Source organism: Oncorhynchus keta, chromosome 7, assembly GCF_023373465.1.
Source record: "Oncorhynchus keta strain PuntledgeMale-10-30-2019 chromosome 7, Oket_V2, whole genome shotgun sequence".
In the NCBI taxonomy this organism is placed as follows: Eukaryota; Metazoa; Chordata; class Actinopteri; order Salmoniformes; family Salmonidae; genus Oncorhynchus; species Oncorhynchus keta.
The window spans coordinates 39,592,677-39,613,000 of record NC_068427.1 but is presented as its reverse complement, the minus strand read 5'-3'; the positions used below and the strand labels follow the sequence as shown (position 1 = coordinate 39,613,000).

The window sequence follows — 20,324 nt, the reverse complement described above, 5'->3', positions numbered from 1 at the left end:
TTGTGGAAGATAGGCTCCTCCCACACCCACAGCCCAGGCTCCACACCCCCTTCTCCTGTGGGCCTTAGCAGCTTCCAGGCCCTCAGCATTGCAGAGTAAAAATCAGAGAGACCTCTATACTCAGCCTCTCCAGCCTCATGAGGAACAGCTGCCGGTCCAACCCTAATCCACCAGCACTCCTCAGCAGCGTGCATGCTGGTTCCCTCCAGCCGACATCAGTATGGTACAGCAGTCTCTGCGCCGCCTTTAGTCGGAATGCAGCCACCCTGTTCTCCAGTCCCACCAGACCCTGTCCTCCTTCGTGGACAGACATATACAACACTATGCCACCAGGTTGTTGATTATCAGCAGCCTCCTTCTATATGACACTTGGGACAGGAGCCACCTTCACTTGGCCAGTCTTGACACCTCTGTGACAGCCCCTCTCAGTTCTTCCTGACCCACCTCTCCGAGTCCAGGTACACCCCCAAAATGTTAATTCCTTCACAACCCCACTGCAAACCCCCCGGAAGCAGAGGGGGGGGGGGCTATCCCTCCAAAAAAGTCTCAATGGCTATTGTATAAAACTGCCCCGATAGAGGGCATCCTGGTCTAATGCCCCGCCTCATCCAGCCTGGCCTACTGAGCCCTCCCCCACCTTGACCATAAATGAGCATACAACATCTTCACACAAGCCAAAAACCTTTCCCCAAGCCAAAACACAGACATCACATTAAACAGATACTCATGGTTCACTCTCTCAAAAGCCTTCTCTTGATCTGAAGAGACCAGTCCAAAGTTCACATTAGAAACTCTCAACAAGTCCAACATGTCCCTGACTAAGAACAAGTTGTCCGTGATTGAGCATCCCAGTACACAATATGTCTGGTCCTTGTGCACTATAGAGTCCAGATGGGACTTCAGTCTGTTAGCGAGGACCTTGGCAAATATTGTGTAGTCCGCACAGAGCAATGCCACTGGCCTCCATTTCTTAAGTTCACACAAGCCCCTTTTTTGGACAGGAGAGTCAGAGCCGTCCGACGGCAGCTCATTGGCAACTCTCCTACCCCAACGCTCTCATGCAACACGCAAAAGAAGTCCAGTTCAATTATTCCCCAGAATTGTTTTGAAAATTGCACTGGGAGTCTATCGACCCATGGTGCATGGCCGGGGGACATGTGGGTTACGGCCTCTGCCAGTTCATGGGACAACAGGGGAATGTCCATTTCATCCCTCTGTGCCAGAGAGAGCTTAGGGTGTCCTGCAAACAAGACCTGAGCACACATAGGATCACACAGTTCTGCCCTTTACAACTCAGTAGAAAACTGTCCAGGTCTCTACATAATTCAGCTAAATTAGCCTGGAGGCCTATATTGTCTTGCCCCACCACCTCTACCTCCATTTCACTGATACTATGCTTGAGTTCCCCCAATACTCTCCTAGCCTCTGAGGATGAGAGCTGTTTACTATTGATAGAAAAGCCAAATTCGGACTTTTTCCACATCCCACCACTGATTCATACAGTACTCTCTTCGCTGCCTCCACCTTTCCCCCAAAATCTAGGAACCTGAGGATCAAATTGTATTTATCACATACCAATGATTAGCAGATGTTAATGCGAGTGTAGAAAAATGCTTGTGCTTCTAGTTCCGACAGTGCAGTAATATCTAACAAGTAATCTAACAATTCCCCAAAAACGACCTAATACACACAAATCTAAAGGGGTGAATGAGGATATGTACATGTAAGTATATGGATGAGCGATGGCCGAGCGACATAGGCAAAGTGCAATGTATGGTATAAAATACATTATATACATGTGATATGAGTAATGTAAGATATGTAAACATTATTAAAGTGGCATTATTTAGAGTGCATTGTATAAAGTGACTAGTGATCCATTTATTAAAGTGGACACTGATTGGCTCTGAATGTAGGCAGCAGCCTCTCTGAGTTAGTGATGGCTGTTTAACAGTCTGATGGCCTTGAGAAGCTGTTTTTCAGTCTCTCGGTCCCAGCTTTGATACACCTTTACTGACCTCGCCTTCTGGATAATAGCGGGGAGAACAGACCGTGGTTAATTCTAAAATATAATGGCATATTGTTGAAGACTGGTCCACTATCCACAAATTAACAGGCTTTGTGTTTTGTAACAAAATTCAACGGTAATACCACCTTCTCTAAACCTGATTCAGCACTGGCGACCATATTGTATTTAGAACAAAAAAAATTGGGGCACCATTTCTAATATCAATGAATACATCACAAAGAGCTAAGGCTCTGTCTCTCACGCTCTCTTGCTCTCTTTCTCTCTCTGGATCTCTCTCTCTGGATCTCTCTTTCTCTCTTTCCACTCTCTCACACCTCTCTCATTCTCTCTCTCTGGATCTCTCTCTCGCTCTCTGGATCTCTCTCTCTCTCTCTCTGGATCTCTCTTTCTCTCTTTCCTCTCTCTCTCTTTCGCATTCTCTCTCTCTGGATCTCTCTTTCTCTCTTTCCTCTCTCTCACACCTCTCTCATTCTCTCTCTCTGGATCTCTCTCTCGCTCTCTGGATCTCTCTCTCTCTATCTCTCTCACTCTCTTTCTCTCTGGATCTCTCTGGATCTCTCTCTCTCTCTAAATTTTTCTCTCTCCTTTCTCTCTATCTGGATCTCTCTCTCTCTCTTTCTCTCTCCATGTGTATGTGACCAATAACATTTTATCTGATTTGATTTGATTTGGATCTCTCTCTCTCTGGATCTCTCTTTCTCTCTTTCCTCTCTCTCACACCTCTCTCATTCTCTCTCTCTGGATCTCTCTCTCGCTCTCTGGATCTCTCTCTCTCTCTCTCTCTCTGGATCTCTCTTTCTCTCTTTCCTCTCTCTCTTTCGCATTCTCTCTCTCTGGATCTCTCTCTCGCTCTCTGGATCTCTCTCTCTCTCTCTCTCTCTCTCTCTCTCTCTCTCTCTCTCTTTCTCTCTGGATCTCTCTGGATCTCTCTCTCTCTAAATCTCTCTCTCTCCTTTCTCTCTATCTGGATCTCTCTCTCTCTCTCTTTCTCTCTCCATGTGTATGTGACCAATAACATTTTATCTGATTTGATTTGATTTGGATCTCTCTCTCTCGATCTCTCTTCTTTCTCTCATTTTCTCTCTCACATCAATATGTATTGTACATATTGCCAAGACGTACTTTGGAAATGAATGATTCATTAAAAATATGAACATATTAAGAAAATAAGTAAATAACAAGAAGTACTTTTCTCTTTCTCTCCCTCTATTCACCATCCCTCTCTCTCTGTCCCATGGTTTACTGATGAGTCATTCAGTAACTTCCTGTTAGACTCACCTCTGGCCACAAACTTATTAACAATTAATAATATTATTAATATTAATATTATTAACACACTTATTAACAATGGTGCCAAGATGCACCTGGCTCAAGGGAGGGAGGGGTGAAAGGGAGGGAAGGAGGGGGAGAGAGGAAGGGTTTCCTTTCCTAGGTATGGATTTCGGTAACATGAATGTGTCTTTGTCTGGTCCGGGCCATTTGAGATGCATCACAATGGTAATAGGTCTGATGACTTTGTTGTGATTTTAAATCCTTTTAAATAATTGTTTTTGTGTGTGTTGTTGTACTCACATGGCTGAGGCAACTCTATATGGATTGTCCATTCCTCAAAGAAAATGTCAATTAAAATGTATCAATGAATTAGTTAATTCCTCAACCTTCTCTGTGTTCCCAGATGAGGAGACGGGTCTGGAGATGCACAAGGTCACCCGTCCCCCAGGCTTCAACACCAACCGCAGACGCAGCCGGGCGGTGCTCTACCACCTGTCTGGACACCTGCAGAAACAGGACAAGAGCAAGATCAAACTCAACAATGCAAGTCACCCTATTACGCACAGACACACAACACACACACCTTGCCTTGAGAGACACATGAACACACACAACACACACACCTTGCCTTGACAGCTTAGTGTCCAACCACATCTCAAGGATCGCTACAAGGACACACCCTACACACACACCTTGCCTTGACAGCTTAGTGTCCAACCACATCTCAAGGATCGCTACAAGGACACACACAACACACACACCTTGCCTTGACAGCTTAGTGTCCAACCACGTCTCAAGGATCGCTACAAGGACACACACAACACACACACCTTGCCTTGACAGCTTAGTGTCCAACCACATCTCAAGGATCGCTACAAGGACACACACAACACACACCCCTTGCCTTGACAGCTTAGTGTCCAACCACATCTCAAGGATCGCTACAAGGACACACACAACACATACACCTTGCCTTGACAGCTTAGTGTCCAACCATATCTCAAGGATCGCTACAAGGACACACACAACACACACACCTTGCCTTGACAGCTTAGTGTCCAACCACATCTCAAGGATCGCTACAAGGACACACACAACACACACACCTTGCCTTGACAGCTTAGTGTCCAACCATATCTCAAGGATCGCTACAAGGACACACACAACACACACACCTTGCCTTGACAGCTTAGTGTCTAACCACATCTCAAGGATCGCTACAAGGACATTGAGTACGTTTGCTTTGAGGAACTCAATCTAAAAAATCCAGTCCCTCCTGTCCCAGCCACTTTCATGTGTATCTATAGAAATGGGTTTGGGCCAATAATGGAGGACAGAGAGAGGTGACTTCACACCAGATGGGATGAAGGTTGTTGGATCCGACTGAGCAGGTTCTCCTTGACTTTAGTGAAAAAAGCCTTGTGTTTGTTATTCCGTTCATGTAGACATTTAATTGAATTGAATTGAATTTAAACCTTTATTTAACTAGGCAAGTCAGTTAAGAACAAAGTCTTATTTACAATGACGGCCTACCAGAAGGCAAAATATCTCCTGTGGGGACGGGGGCTGGGATTAAAAAATAAACAAATAAAATATAAATATAGGACAAAACACACATCACGACAAGAGAGACAACCCAGCACTACATAAAGAGAGACACCACAACACTACATAAAGAGAGACACCACAACACTACATAAAGAGAGATAACCCAACACTACATAAAGAGAGACACCCAACACTACATAAAGAGAGACAACCCAACACTACATAAAGAGAGACACCACAACACTACATAAAGAGAGACACCACAACACTACATAAAGAGAGACAACCCAACACTACATAAAGAGAGACAACACAACACTACATAAAGAGAGACACCACAACACTACATAAAGAGAGACACCACAACACTACAAAAAGAGAGACACCACAACACTACATAAAGAGAGACCAAAGACAACAACAAAGCAAGGAAGCAACACATGACAACAACATGGTAGCAACACAACATGGCAACAATATGGTAGCAACACAACATGACAACAACATGGTAGCAACACAACATGGCAACAATATGGTAGCAACACAACATGACAACAACATGGTAGCAGCATAACATGACAACAACATGGCAGCAACACAACATGACAACAACATGGTAGCAGCATAACATGACAACAACATGGTAGCAACATAACATGACAACAACATGACAACAACATGGTAGCAACACAACATGACAACAACATGGTAGCAACATAACATGACAACAACATGGCAGCAACACAACATGACAACAACATGGTAGCAACACAACATGGTAGCAGCACTAAACATGGTACAAACATGATTGGGCACAGTCAACAGCACAATGGACAAGAAGGTAGAGACAACAATACATCACACAAAGCAGCCACAACTATCAGTAAGTGTGTCCATGATTGAGTCTTTGAATGAAGAGATTGAGATAAAACTGTCCAGTTTGAGTGTTTGTTGCAGCTCGTTCCAGTCGCTAGTTGCAGCGAACTAAAAAGACGAGCGACCCAGGGATGTGTGTGCTTTAGGGAACTTTAACAGAGTGTGACTGGCAGAACAGTTTTTCCTGTTCAGGTCAGGAAAACCCCCAGACACAAAGTATGTTGAATTTTACATGTTGCTATTATCCTAAATCCTATTGTTGACGTGTCTCTCTCCTCACCCCTCCAGAACATGTTGTTGATGTGTCTCTCTCTCCTCACTCCTCCAGAACATGTTGTTGACGTGTCTCTCTCTCCTCACTCCTCCAGAACATGTTGTTGATGTGTCTCTCTCTCCTCACCCCTCCAGAACATGTTGTTGACGTGTCTCTCTCTCCTCACCCCTCCAGAACATGTTGTTGACATGTCTCTCTCTCCTCACCCCTCCAGAACATGTTGTTGACGTGTCTCTCTCTCCTCACCCCTCCAGAACATGTTGTTGACATGTCTCTCTCTCCTCACCCCTCCAGAACATGTTGTTGATGTGTCTCTCTCTCCTCACCCCTCCAGAACATGTTGTTGACGTGTCTCTCTCTCCTCACCCCTCCAGAACATGTTGTTGACGTGTCTCTCTCTCCTCACCCCTCCAGAACATGTTGTTGATGTGTCTCTCTCCTCACCCCTCCAGAACATGTTGTTGACGTGTCTCTCTCTCCTCACCCTCCAGAACATGTTGTTGATGTGTCTCTCTCTCCTCACCCTCCAGAACATGTTGTTGATGTGTCTCTCTCTCCTCCAGAACCCCTCCAGAACATGTTGTTGATGTGTCTCTCTCTCCTCACCCCTCCAGAACATGTTGTTGACGTGTCTCTCTCTCCTCACCCCTCCAGAACATGTTGTTGATGTGTCTCTCTCTCCTCACCCCTCCAGAACATGTTGTTGATGTGTCTCTCTCTCCTCACCCCTCCAGAACATGTTGTTGACGTGTCTCTCTCTCCTCACTCCTCCAGAACATGTTGTTGACGTGTCTCTCTCTCCTCACCCCTCCAGAACATGTTGTTGACGTGTCTCTCTCTCCTCACCCCTCCAGAACATGTTGTTGATGTGTCTCTCTCTCCTCACCCCTCCAGAACATGTTGTTGATGTGTCTCTCTCTCCTCACCCCTCCAGAACATGTTGTTGATGTGTCTCTCTCTCCTCACTCCTCCAGAACATGTTGTTGACGTGTCTCTCTCTCCTCACTCCTCCAGAACATGTTGTTGACGTGTCTCTCTCCCTCACTCCTCCAGAACATGTTGTTGATGTGTCTCTCTCCCTCACCCCTCCAGAACATGTTGTTGATGTGTCTCTCTCTCCTCACTCCTCCAGAACATGTTGTTGACGTGTCTCTCTCTCCTCAGAACATGTTGTTGACGTGTCTCTCTCTCCTCACTCCTCCAGAACATGTTGTTGATGTGTCTCTCTCTCCTCACCCCTCCAGAACATGTTGTTGATGTGTCTCTCTCTCCTCACTCCTCCAGAACATGTTGTTGATGTGTCTCTCTCTCCTCACTCCTCCAGAACATGTTGTTGATGTGTCTCTCTCTCCTCACCCTCCAGAACATGTTGTTGATGTGTCTCTCTCTCCTCACCCCTCCAGAACATGTTGTTGATGTGTCTCTCTCCTCACCCCTCCAGAACATGTTGTTGATGTGTCTCTCTCCAGAACATGTTGTTGATGTGTCTCTCTCTCCCTCACCCCTCCAGAACATGTTGTTGATGTGTCTCTCTCTCCTCACTCCTCCAGAACATGTTGTTGATGTGTCTCTCTCTCCTCACCCCTCCAGAACATGTTGTTGATGTGTCTCTCTCTCCTCACCCCTCCAGAACATGTTGTTGATGTGTCTCTCTCTCCTCACCCCTCCAGAACATGTTGTTGATGTGTCTCTCTCTCCTCACTCCTCCAGAACATGTTGTTGATGTGTCTCTCTCCAGAACATGTTGTTGACGTGTCTCTCTCTCCTCACTCCTCCAGAACATGTTGTTGACGTGTCTCTCTCTCCTCACTCCTCCAGAACATGTTGTTGACGTGTCTCTCTCTCCTCACTCCTCCAGAACATGTTGTTGATGTGTCTCTCTCTCCTCACCCTCCAGAACATGTTGTTGACGTGTCTCTCTCTCCTCACTCCTCCAGAACATGTTGTTGACGTGTCTCTCTCTCCTCACTCCTCCAGAACATGTTGTTGACGTGTCTCTCTCTCCTCACTCCTCCAGAACATGTTGTTGATGTGTCTCTCTCTCCTCACCCCTCCAGAACATGTTGTTGACGTGTCTCTCTCTCCTCACTCCTCCAGAACATGTTGTTGATGTGTCTCTCTCTCCTCACCCCTCCAGAACATGTTGTTGACGTGTCTCTCTCTCCTCACTCCTCCAGAACATGTTGTTGACGTGTCTCTCTCTCCTCACCCCTCCAGAACATGTTGTTGATGTGTCTCTCTCTCCTCACTCCTCCAGAACATGTTGTTGATGTGTCTCTCTCTCCTCACCCCTCCAGAACATGTTGTTGATGTGTCTCTCTCTCCTCACTCCTCCAGAACATGTTGTTGACGTGTCTCTCTCTCCTCACTCCTCCAGAACATGTTGTTGACGTGTCTCTCTCTCCTCACCCCTCCAGAACATGTTGTTGATGTGTCTCTCTCTCCTCACTCCTCCAGAACATGTTGTTGATGTGTCTCTCTCTCCTCACTCCTCCAGAACATGTTGTTGATGTGTCTCTCTCTCCTCACCCCTCCAGAACATGTTGTTGACGTGTCTCTCTCCTCACTCCTCCAGAACATGTTGTTGACGTGTCTCTCTCCTCACTCCTCCAGAACATGTTGTTGATGTGTCTCTCTCTCCTCACTCCTCCAGAACATGTTGTTGACGTGTCTCTCTCTCCTCACTCCTCCAGAACATGTTGTTGATGTGTCTCTCTCTCCTCACTCCTCCAGAACATGTTGTTGATGTGTCTCTCTCTCCTCACCCCTCCAGAACATGTTGTTGACGTGTCTCTCTCCTCACTCCTCCAGAACATGTTGTTGATGTGTCTCTCTCTCCTCACTCCTCCAGAACATGTTGTTGATGTGTCTCTCTCTCCTCACCCCTCCAGAACATGTTGTTGACGTGTCTCTCTCTCCTCACTCCTCCAGAACATGTTGTTGACGTGTCTCTCTCTCCTCACTCCTCCAGAACATGTTGTTGACGTGTCTCTCTCTCCTCACTCCTCCAGAACATGTTGTTGATGTGTCTCTCTCTCCTCACCCTCCAGAACATTTGTTGATGTGTCTCTCTCTCCTCACCTCCAGAACATGTTGTTGACGTGTCTCTCTCTCCTCACTCCTCCAGAACATGTTGTTGACGTGTCTCTCTCTCCTCACTCTCCTCCAGAACATGTTGTTGACGTGTCTCTCTCCCTCACTCCTCCAGAACATGTTGTTGATGTGTCTCTCTCTCCTCACCCCTCCAGAACATGTTGTTGATGTGTCTCTCTCCTCACCCCTCCAGAACATGTTGTTGATGTGTCTCTCTCTCCTCACCCTCCAGAACATGTTGTTGATGTGTCTCTCTCTCCTCACCCCTCCAGAACATGTTGTTGACGTGTCTCTCTCCCTCACCCTCCAGAACATGTTGTTGACGTGTCTCTCTCTCCTCACCCTCCAGAACATGTTGTTGATGTGTCTCTCTCTCCTCACCCCTCCAGAACATGTTGTTGATGTGTCTCTCTCTCCTCACCCTCCAGAACATGTTGTTGATGTGTCTCTCTCTCCTCACTCCTCCAGAACATGTTGTTGACGTGTCTCTCTCTCCTCACCCTCCAGAACATGTTGTTGATGTGTCTCTCTCTCCTCACCCTCCAGAACATGTTGTTGATGTGTCTCTCTCTCTCACTCCTCCAGAACATGTTGTTGATGTGTCTCTCTCTCCTCACTCCTCCAGAACATGTTGTTGATGTGTCTCTCTCTCCTCACCCTCCAGAACATGTTGTTGATGTGTCTCTCTCTCCTCACCCCTCCAGAACAGAACATGTTGTTGACGTGTCTCTCTCCTCACTCCTCCAGAACATGTTGTTGACGTGTCTCTCTCTCCTCACTCCTCCAGAACATGTTGTTGATGTGTCTCTCTCTCCTCACCCCTCCAGAACATGTTGTTGATGTGTCTCTCTCTCCTCAACAGAACATGTTGTTGATGTGTCTCTCTCTCCTCACTCCTCCAGAACATGTTGTTGACGTGTCTCTCTCTCCTCACTCCTCCAGAACATGTTGTTGATGTGTCTCTCTCTCCTCACTCCTCCAGAACATGTTGTTGATGTGTCTCTCTCTCCTCACTCCTCCAGAACATGTTGTTGACGTGTCTCTCTCTCCTCACTCCTCCAGAACATGTTGTTGACGTGTCTCTCTCTCCTCACTCCTCCAGAACATGTTGTTGATGTGTCTCTCTCTCCTCACCCCTCCAGAACATGTTGTTGACGTGTCTCTCTCTCCTCACCCCTCCAGAACATGTTGTTGATGTGTCTCTCTCTCCTCACTCCTCCAGAACATGTTGTTGACGTGTCTCTCTCTCCTCACCCCTCCAGAACATGTTGTTGACGTGTCTCTCTCTCCTCACTCCTCCAGAACATGTTGTTGATGTGTCTCTCTCTCCTCACTCCTCCAGAACATGTTGTTGATGTGTCTCTCTCTCCTCACTCCTCCAGAACATGTTGTTGATGTGTCTCTCTCTCCTCACTCCTCCAGAACATGTTGTTGATGTGTCTCTCTCTCCTCACCCCTCCAGAACATGTTGTTGACGTGTCTCTCTCTCCTCACCCCTCCAGAACATGTTGTTGATGTGTCTCTCTCTCCTCACCCCTCCAGAACATGTTGTTGACGTGTCTCTCTCTCCTCACCCCTCCAGAACATGTTGTTGACGTGTCTCTCTCTCCTCACCCCTCCAGAACATGTTGTTGATGTGTCTCTCTCTCCTCACTCCTCCAGAACATGTTGTTGACGTGTCTCTCTCTCCTCACCCCTCCAGAACATGTTGTTGACGTGTCTCTCTCTCCTCACCCCTCCAGAACATGTTGTTGATGTGTCTCTCTCTCCTCACCCCTCCAGAACATGTTGTTGACGTGTCTCTCTCTCCTCACCCCTCCAGAACATGTTGTTGACGTGTCTCTCTCTCCTCTCCTCCAGAACATGTTGTTGATGTGTCTCTCTCCCTCAGAACATGTTGTTGATGTGTCTCTCTCTCCTCACCCCTCCAGAACATGTTGTTGACGTGTCTCTCTCCTCACCCCTCCAGAACATGTTGTTGATGTGTCTCTCTCTCCTCACTCCTCCAGAACATGTTGTTGATGTGTCTCTCTCTCCTCACCCCTCCAGAACATGTTGTTGACGTGTCTCTCTCTCCTCACCCCTCCAGAACATGTTGTTGACGTGTCTCTCTCTCCTCACCCCTCCAGAACATGTTGTTGACGTGTCTCTCTCTCCTCACCCCTCCAGAACATGTTGTTGACGTGTCTCTCTCTCCTCACCCCTCCAGAACATGTTGTTGACGTGTCTCTCTCTCCTCACCCCTCCAGAACATGTTGTTGACGTGTCTCTCTCTCCTCACCCCTCCAGAACATGTTGTTGACGTGTCTCTCTCCTCACCCCTCCAGAACATGTTGTTGATGTGTCTCTCTCTCCTCACTCCTCCAGAGCATGTTGTTGATGTGTCTCTCTCTCCTCACTCCTCCAGAACATGTTGTTGATGTGTCTCTCTCTCCTCAGAACATGTTGTTGATGTGTCTCCTCCAGAACATGTTGTTGATGTGTCTCTCTCTCCTCACCCCTCCAGAACATGTTGTTGATGTGTCTCTCTCTCCTCACCCTCCAGAACATGTTGTTGACGTGTCTCCAGAACATGTTGTTGACGTGTCTCTCTCTCTCCTCACCCTCCAGAACATGTTGTTGATGTCTCTCTCTCTCCTCACTCCTCCAGAACATGTTGTTGACGTGTCTCTCTCCTCACTCCTCCAGAACATGTTGTTGACGTGTCTCTCTCTCCTCACCCCTCCAGAACATGTTGTTGATGTGTCTCTCTCTCCTCACCCCTCCAGAACATGTTGTTGACGTGTCTCTCTCTCCTCACTCCTCCAGAACATGTTGTTGATGTGTCTCTCTCTCCTCACTCCTCCAGAACATGTTGTTGATGTGTCTCTCTCTCCTCACCCCTCCAGAACATGTTGTTGACGTGTCTCCAGAACATGTTGTTGATGTGTCTCTCTCTCCTCACCCTCCAGAACATGTTGTTGATGTGTCTCTCTCTCCTCACCCCTCCAGAACATGTTGTTGACGTGTCTCTCTCTCTCCTCACTCCTCCAGAACATGTTGTTGATGTGTCTCTCTCTCCTCACTCCTCCAGAACATGTTGTTGACATGTCTCTCTCTCCTCACTCCTCCAGAACATGTTGTTGACATGTCTCTCTCCTCACTCCTCCAGAACATGTTGTTGATGTGTCTCTCTCTCCTCACTCCTCCAGAACATGTTGTTGATGTGTCTCTCTCTCCTCACTCCTCCAGAACATGTTGTTGATGTCTCTCTCTCCTCACCCCTCCAGAACATGTTGTTGATGTGTCTCTCTCTCCTCACCCCTCCAGAACATGTTGTTGACGTGTCTCTCTCTCCTCACCCCTCCAGAACATGTTGTTGATGTGTCTCCTCCAGAACATGTTGTTGACGTGTCTCTCTCCTCACCCCTCCAGAACATGTTGTTGACGTGTCTCTCTCCTCACCCCTCCAGAACATGTTGTTGACGTGTCTCTCTCTCCTCACTCCTCCAGAACATGTTGTTGATGTCTCTCTCTCCTCACTCCTCCAGAACATGTTGTTGACGTGTCTCTCTCTCCTCACTCCTCCAGAACATGTTGTTGATGTGTCTCTCTCCTCACTCCTCCAGAACATGTTGTTGACGTGTCTCTCTCTCCTCACTCCTCCAGAACATGTTGTTGATGTGTCTCTCTCTCCTCACCCCTCCAGAACATGTTGTTGATGTGTCTCTCTCTCCTCACCCCTCCAGAACATGTTGTTGACGTGTCTCTCTCTCCTCACCCCTCCAGAACATGTTGTTGATGTGTCTCTCTCTCCTCACCCCTCCAGAACATGTTGTTGACGTGTCTCTCTCTCCTCACCCCTCCAGAACATGTTGTTGATGTGTCTCTCTCTCCTCACCCCTCCAGAACATGTTGTTGACGTGTCTCTCTCTCCTCACCCCTCCAGAACATGTTGTTGACGTGTCTCTCTCTCCTCACTCCTCCAGAACATGTTGTTGATGTGTCTCAGAACATGTTGTTGATGTGTCTCTCTCCTCACTCCTCCAGAACATGTTGTTGACGTGTCTCTCTCTCCTCACCCCTCCAGAACATGTTGTTGATGTGTCTCTCTCTCCTCACTCCTCCAGAACATGTTGTTGACGTGTCTCTCTCTCCTCACCCCTCCAGAACATGTTGTTGATGTGTCTCTCTCTCCTCACTCCTCCAGAACATGTTGTTGATGTGTCTCTCTCTCCTCACCCCTCCAGAACATGTTGTTGATGTGTCTCTCTCTCCTCACTCCTCCAGAACATGTTGTTGACGTGTCTCTCTCTCCTCACCCCTCCAGAACATGTTGTTGATGTGTCTCTCTCTCCTCACCCCTCCAGAACATGTTGTTGACGTGTCTCTCTCCTCACCCCTCCAGAACATGTTGTTGACGTGTCTCTCTCTCCTCACTCCTCCAGAACATGTTGTTGACGTGTCTCTCTCCTCACTCCTCCAGAACATGTTGTTGACGTGTCTCTCTCCTCACTCCTCCAGAACATGTTGTTGATGTGTCTCTCTCTCCTCACTCCTCCAGAACATGTTGTTGACGTGTCTCTCTCTCCTCACCCCTCCAGAACATGTTGTTGATGTCTCTCTCTCTCCTCACTCCTCCAGAACATGTTGTTGACGTGTCTCTCTCCTCACTCCTCCAGAACATGTTGTTGACGTGTCTCTCTCTCCTCACCCCTCCAGAACATGTTGTTGATGTGTCTCTCTCTCCTCACCCCTCCAGAACATGTTGTTGATGTGTCTCTCTCTCCTCACTCCTCCAGAACATGTTGTTGACGTGTCTCTCTCTCCTCACTCCTCCAGAACATGTTGTTGATGTGTCTCTCTCTCCTCACCCTCCAGAACATGTTGTTGACGTGTCTCTCTCTCCTCACCCCTCCAGAACATGTTGTTGATGTGTCTCTCTCCTCACCCCTCCAGAACATGTTGTTGACGTGTCTCTCTCCCTCACCCCTCCAGAACATGTTGTTGACGTGTCTCTCTCTCTCACCCTCCAGAACATGTTGTTGACGTGTCTCTCTCTCCTCCTCCAGAACATGTTGTTGATGTGTCTCTCTCTCCTCACTCCTCCAGAACATGTTGTTGACGTGTCTCTCTCTCCTCACTCCTCCAGAACATGTTGTTGATGTGTCTCTCTCTCCTCACCCCTCCAGAACATGTTGTTGACGTGTCTCTCTCTCCTCACCCCTCCAGAACATGTTGTTGACGTGTCTCTCTCCTCACCCCTCCAGAACATGTTGTTGACGTGTCTCTCTCTCCTCACTCTCCAGAACATGTTGTTGATGTGTCTCTCTCCAGAACATGTTGTTGATGTGTCTCTCTCCTCACCCTCCAGAACATGTTGTTGATGTGTCTCTCTCTCCTCACCCCTCCAGAACATGTTGTTGATGTGTCTCTCTCTCCTCACCCCTCCAGAACATGTTGTTGATGTGTCTCTCTCTCCTCACCCTCCAGAACATGTTGTTGATGTCTCTCTCTCCTCACCCCTCCAGAACATGTTGTTGATGTGTCTCTCTCTCCTCACCCCTCCAGAACATGTTGTTGATGTGTCTCTCTCTCCTCACCCCTCCAGAACATGTTGTTGACGTGTCTCTCTCCTCACCCTCCAGAACATGTTGTTGATGTGTCTCTCTCCTCACCCCTCCAGAACATGTTGTTGATGTGTCTCTCTCCAGAACATGTTGTTGACTCACCCCCTCCAGAACATGTTGTTGATGTGTCTCTCTCTCCTCACCCCCAGAACATGTTGTTGATGTGTCTCTCTCTCCTCACCCCTCCAGAACATGTTGTTGATGTCTCTCTCCTCACCCCTCCAGAACATGTTGTTGATGTGTCTCTCTCCTCCTCCAGAACATGTTGTTGACGTGTCCCTCCCCCTCCAGAACATGTTGTTGACGTGTCTCTCTCTCCTCACCCCTCCAGAACATGTTGTTGATGTGTCTCTCTCTCCTCACCCCTCCAGAACATGTTGTTGATGTGTCTCTCTCTCCTCACTCCTCCAGAACATGTTGTTGACGTGTCTCTCTCTCCTCACTCCTCCAGAACATGTTGTTGACGTGTCTCTCTCTCCTCACCCCTCCAGAACATGTTGTTGATGTGTCTCTCTCTCCTCACCCCTCCAGAACATGTTGTTGATGTGTCTCTCTCTCCTCACTCCTCCAGAACATGTTGTTGACGTGTCTCTCTCTCCTCACCCCTCCAGAACATGTTGTTGACGTGTCTCTCTCTCCTCACCCCTCCAGAACATGTTGTTGACGTGTCTCTCTCTCCTCACCCCTCCAGAACATGTTGTTGACGTGTCTCTCTCTCCTCACCCTCCAGAACATGTTGTTGACGTGTCTCTCTCTCCTCACCCTCCAGAACATGTTGTTGATGTGTCTCTCTCTCCTCACCCTCCAGAACATGTTGTTGACGTGTTGACCCCTCCAGAACATGTTGTTGATGTGTCTCTCTCTCACTCCAGAACATGTTGTTGATGTGTCTCTCCAGAACATGTTGTTGATGTGTCTCTCTCTCCTCACTCCTCCAGAGCATGTTGTTGACGTGTCTCTCTCTCCTCACCCCTCCAGAACATGTTGTTGACGTGTCTCTCTCTCCTCACCCCTCCAGAACATGTTGTTGACGTGTCTCTCTCCTCACCCCTCCAGAACATGTTGTTGATGTGTCTCTCTCTCCTCACTCCTCCAGAGCATGTTGTTGATGTGTCTCTCTCTCCTCACTCCTCCAGAACATGTTGTTGACGTGTCTCTCTCCTCACTCCTCCAGAACATGTTGTTGATGTGTCTCTCTCTCCTCACTCCTCCAGAACATGTTGTTGACGTGTCTCTCTCTCCTCACCCCTCCAGAACATGTTGTTGATGTGTCTCTCTCTCCTCACCCCTCCAGAACATGTTGTTGATGTGTCTCTCTCTCCTCACTCCTCCAGAACATGTTGTTGATGTGTCTCTCTCTCCTCACCCCTCCAGAACATGTTGTTGATGTGTCTCTCTCTCCTCACCCCTCCAGAACATGTTGTTGACGTGTCTCTCTCTCCTCACTCCTCCAGAACATGTTGTTGATGTGTCTCTCTCCTCACTCCTCCAGAACATGTTGTTGATGTGTCTCTCTCTCCTCACTCCTCCAGAACATGTTGTTGATGTGTCTCTCTCTCCTCACAGAACATGTTGTTGATGTGTCTCTCTCTCCTCACCCCTCCAGAACATGTTGTTGACGTGTCTCTCTCTCCTCACCCTCCAGAACATGTTGTTGATGTGTCTCTCTCTCTCTCACCCCTCCAGAACATGTTGTTGACGTGTCTCTCTCTCCTCACCCCTCCAGAACATGTTGTTGATGTGTCTCTCTCTCCTCACCCCTCCAGAACATGTTGTTGATGTGTCTCTCTCTCCTCACCCCTCCAGAACATGTTGTTGATGTGTCTCTCTCTCCTCCCCTCCAGAACATGTTGTTGACGTGTCTCTCTCTCCTCACCCCTCCAGAACATGTTGTTGATGTGTCTCTCTCTCCTCACTCCTCCAGAACATGTTGTTGACGTGTCTCTCTCTCACCCTCCAGAACATGTTGACGTTGAACATGTGTCTCTCTCTCCTCACCCCTCCAGAACATGTTGTTGACGTGTCTCTCTCTCCTCACTCCTCCAGAACATGTTGTTGATGTGTCTCTCTCTCCTCACCCCTCCAGAACATGTTGTTGATGTGTCTCTCTCTCCTCACCCCTCCAGAACATGTTGTTGATGTGTCTCTCTCTCCTCACCCCTCCAGAACATGTTGTTGATGTGTCTCTCTCTCCTCACCCCTCCAGAACATGTTGTTGACGTGTCTCTCTCTCCTCACTCCTCCAGAACATGTTGTTGATGTGTCTCTCTCTCCTCACTCCTCCAGAACATGTTGTTGATGTGTCTCTCTCTCCTCACTCCTCCAGAACATGTTGTTGATGTGTCTCTCTCTCCTCACCCCTCCAGAACATGTTGTTGATGTGTCTCTCTCTCCTCACCCCTCCAGAACATGTTGTTGATGTGTCTCTCTCTCCTCACCCCTCCAGAACATGTTGTTGATGTGTCTCTCTCTCCTCACCCCTCCAGAACATGTTGTTGATGTGTCTCTCTCTCCTCACCCCTCCAGAACATGTTGTTGATGTGTCTCTCTCTCCTCACCCCTCCAGAACATGTTGTTGACGTGTCTCTCTCTCCTCACCCCTCCAGAACATGTTGTTGATGTGTCTCTCTCTCCTCACCCCTCCAGAACATGTTGTTGACGTGTCTCTCTCTCCTCACTCCTCCAGAACATGTTGTTGATGTGTCTCTCTCTCCTCACCCTCCAGAACATGTTGTTGATGTGTCTCTCTCTCCTCACCCCTCCAGAACATGTTGTTGATGTGTCTCTCTCTCCTCACCCCTCCAGAACATGTTGTTGATGTGTCTCTCTCTCCTCACCCCTCCAGAACATGTTGTTGACGTGTCTCTCTCTCCTCACTCCTCCAGAACATGTTGTTGATGTGTCTCTCTCAGAACATGTTGTTGACGTGTCTCTCTCTCCTCACCCCTCCAGAACATGTTGTTGATGTGTCTCTCTCTCCTCACCCCTCCAGAACATGTTGTTGATGTGTCTCTCTCTCCTCACTCCTCCAGAACATGTTGTTGATGTGTCTCTCTCTCCTCACTCCTCCAGAACATGTTGTTGACGTGTCTCTCTCCCTCACAGAACATGTTGTTGATGTGTCTCTCTCTCCTCACCCCTCCAGAACATGTTGTTGATGTGTCTCTCTCTCCTCACCCCTCCAGAACATGTTGTTGACGTGTCTCTCTCTCCTCACCCCTCCAGAACATGTTGTTGATGTGTCTCTCTCTCCTCACCCTCCAGAACATGTTGTTGATGTGTCTCTCTCTCCTCACTCCTCCAGAACATGTTGTTGATGTGTCTCTCTCTCCTCACCCCTCCAGAACATGTTGTTGATGTGTCTCTCTCTCCTCACCCCTCCAGAACATGTTGTTGATGTGTCTCTCTCTCCCTCCCCCTCCAGAACATGTTGTTGACCTCCAGAACATGTTGTTGACGTGTCTCTCTCCCAGAACATCACTCCTCCTAGAACATGTTGTTGACGTGTCTCTCTCCTCACTCCTCCAGAACATGTTGTTGACGTGTCTCTCTCTCCTCACTCCTCCAGAACATGTTGTTGACGTGTCTCTCTCTCCTCACTCCTCCAGAACATGTTGTTGATGTGTCTCTCTCTCCTCACCCCTCCAGAACATGTTGTTGATGTGTCTCTCTCTCCTCACCCCTCCAGAACATGTTGTTGACGTGTCTCTCTCTCCTCACCCTCCAGAACATGTTGTTGATGTGTCTCTCTCTCCTCACCCCTCCAGAACATGTTGTTGACGTGTCTCTCTCTCCTCACCCCTCCAGAACATGTTGTTGATGTGTCTCTCTCTCCTCACCCCTCCAGAACATGTTGTTGATGTGTCTCTCTCTCCTCACCCCTCCAGAACATGTTGTTGACGTGTCTCTCTCTCCTCACCCCTCCAGAACATGTTGTTGATGTGTCTCTCTCTCCTCACCCCTCCAGAACATGTTGTTGATGTGTCTCTCTCTCCTCACCCCTCCAGAACATGTTGTTGATGTGTCTCTCTCTCCTCACTCCTCCAGAACATGTTGTTGATGTGTCTCTCTCTCCTCACTCCTCCAGAACATGTTGTTGATGTGTCTCTCTCTCCTCACTCCTCCAGAACATGTTGTTGACGTGTCTCTCTCTCCTCACTCCTCCAGAACATGTTGTTGATGTGTCTCTCTCTCCTCACCCCTCCAGAACATGTTGTTGACGTGTCTCTCTCTCCTCACTCCTCCAGAACATGTTGTTGATGTGTCTCTCTCTCCTCACCCCTCCAGAACATGTTGTTGATGTGTCTCTCTCTCCTCACCCCTCCAGAACATGTTGTTGATGTGTCTCTCTCTCCTCACCCCTCCAGAACATGTTGTTGATGTGTCTCTCTCTCCTCACCCCTCCAGAACATGTTGTTGATGTGTCTCTCTCTCCTCACTCCTCCAGAACATGTTGTTGATGTGTCTCTCTCTCCTCACCCCTCCAGAACATGTTGTTGACGTGTCTCTCTCTCCTCACCCCTCCAGAACATGTTGTTGACGTGTCTCTCTCTCCTCACCCCTCCAGAACATGTTGTTGATGTGTCTCTCTCTCCTCACTCCTCCAGAACATGTTGTTGACGTGTCTCTCTCTCCTCACTCCTCCAGAACATGTTGTTGACGTGTCTCTCTCTCCTCACCCCTCCAGAACATGTTGTTGATGTGTCTCTCTCTCCTCACCCTCCAGAACATGTTGTTGACGTGTCTCTCTCTCCTCACTCCTCCAGAACATGTTGTTGACGTGTGTCTCTCTCTCCTCACCCCTCCAGAACATGTTGTTGATGTGTCTCTCTCTCCTCACCCTCCAGAACATGTTGTTGATGTGTCTCTCTCTCCTCACTCCTCCAGAACATGTTGTTGACGTGTCTCTCTCTCCTCACCCCTCCAGAACATGTTGTTGATGTGTCTCTCTCTCCTCACTCCTCCAGAACATGTTGTTGACGTGTCTCTCTCCTCACCCCTCCAGAACATGTTGTTGACGTGTCTCTCTCCTCACCCCTCCAGAACATGTTGTTGATGTGTCTCTCTCTCCTCACTCCTCCAGAACATGTTGTTGATGTGTCTCTCTCCTCACTCCTCCAGAACATGTTGTTGATGTGTCTCTCTCTCCTCACTCCTCCAGAACATGTTGTTGATGTGTCTCTCTCTCCTCACTCCTCCAGAACATGTTGTTGATGTGTCTCTCTCTCCTCACCCCTCCAGAACATGTTGTTGACGTGTCTCTCTCCTCACTCCTCCAGAACATGTTGTTGATGTGTCTCTCTCTCCTCACTCCTCCAGAACATGTTGTTGATGTGTCTCTCTCTCCTCACCCCTCCAGAACATGTTGTTGATGTCTCTCTCTCTCCTCACTCCTCCAGAACATGTTGTTGACGTGTCTCTCTCTCCTCACCCCTCCAGAACATGTTGTTGATGTGTCTCTCTCTCCTCACCCCTCCAGAACATGTTGTTGACGTGTCTCTCTCTCCTCACTCCTCCAGAACATGTTGTTGACGTGTCTCTCTCTCCTCACCCCTCCAGAACATGTTGTTGACGTGTCTCTCTCTCCTCACCCCTCCAGAACATGTTGTTGACGTGTCTCTCT

General features: G+C 48.2%; 1 protein-coding gene across 1 annotated transcript in view; it reads left to right on the top strand.

Moving 5' to 3' along the window:
• LOC118386429 (potassium voltage-gated channel subfamily H member 8-like) overlaps positions 1-20,324 on the top strand; it is a 249,493-nt gene that overhangs the window by 155,163 nt on the left and 74,006 nt on the right. The window contains exon 4 of the mRNA XM_052522876.1: positions 3,705-3,844. Within this exon, the coding sequence (XP_052378836.1) occupies positions 3,705-3,844 (140 nt within the window). The remainder of the gene's footprint in view (positions 1-3,704; positions 3,845-20,324) is intronic.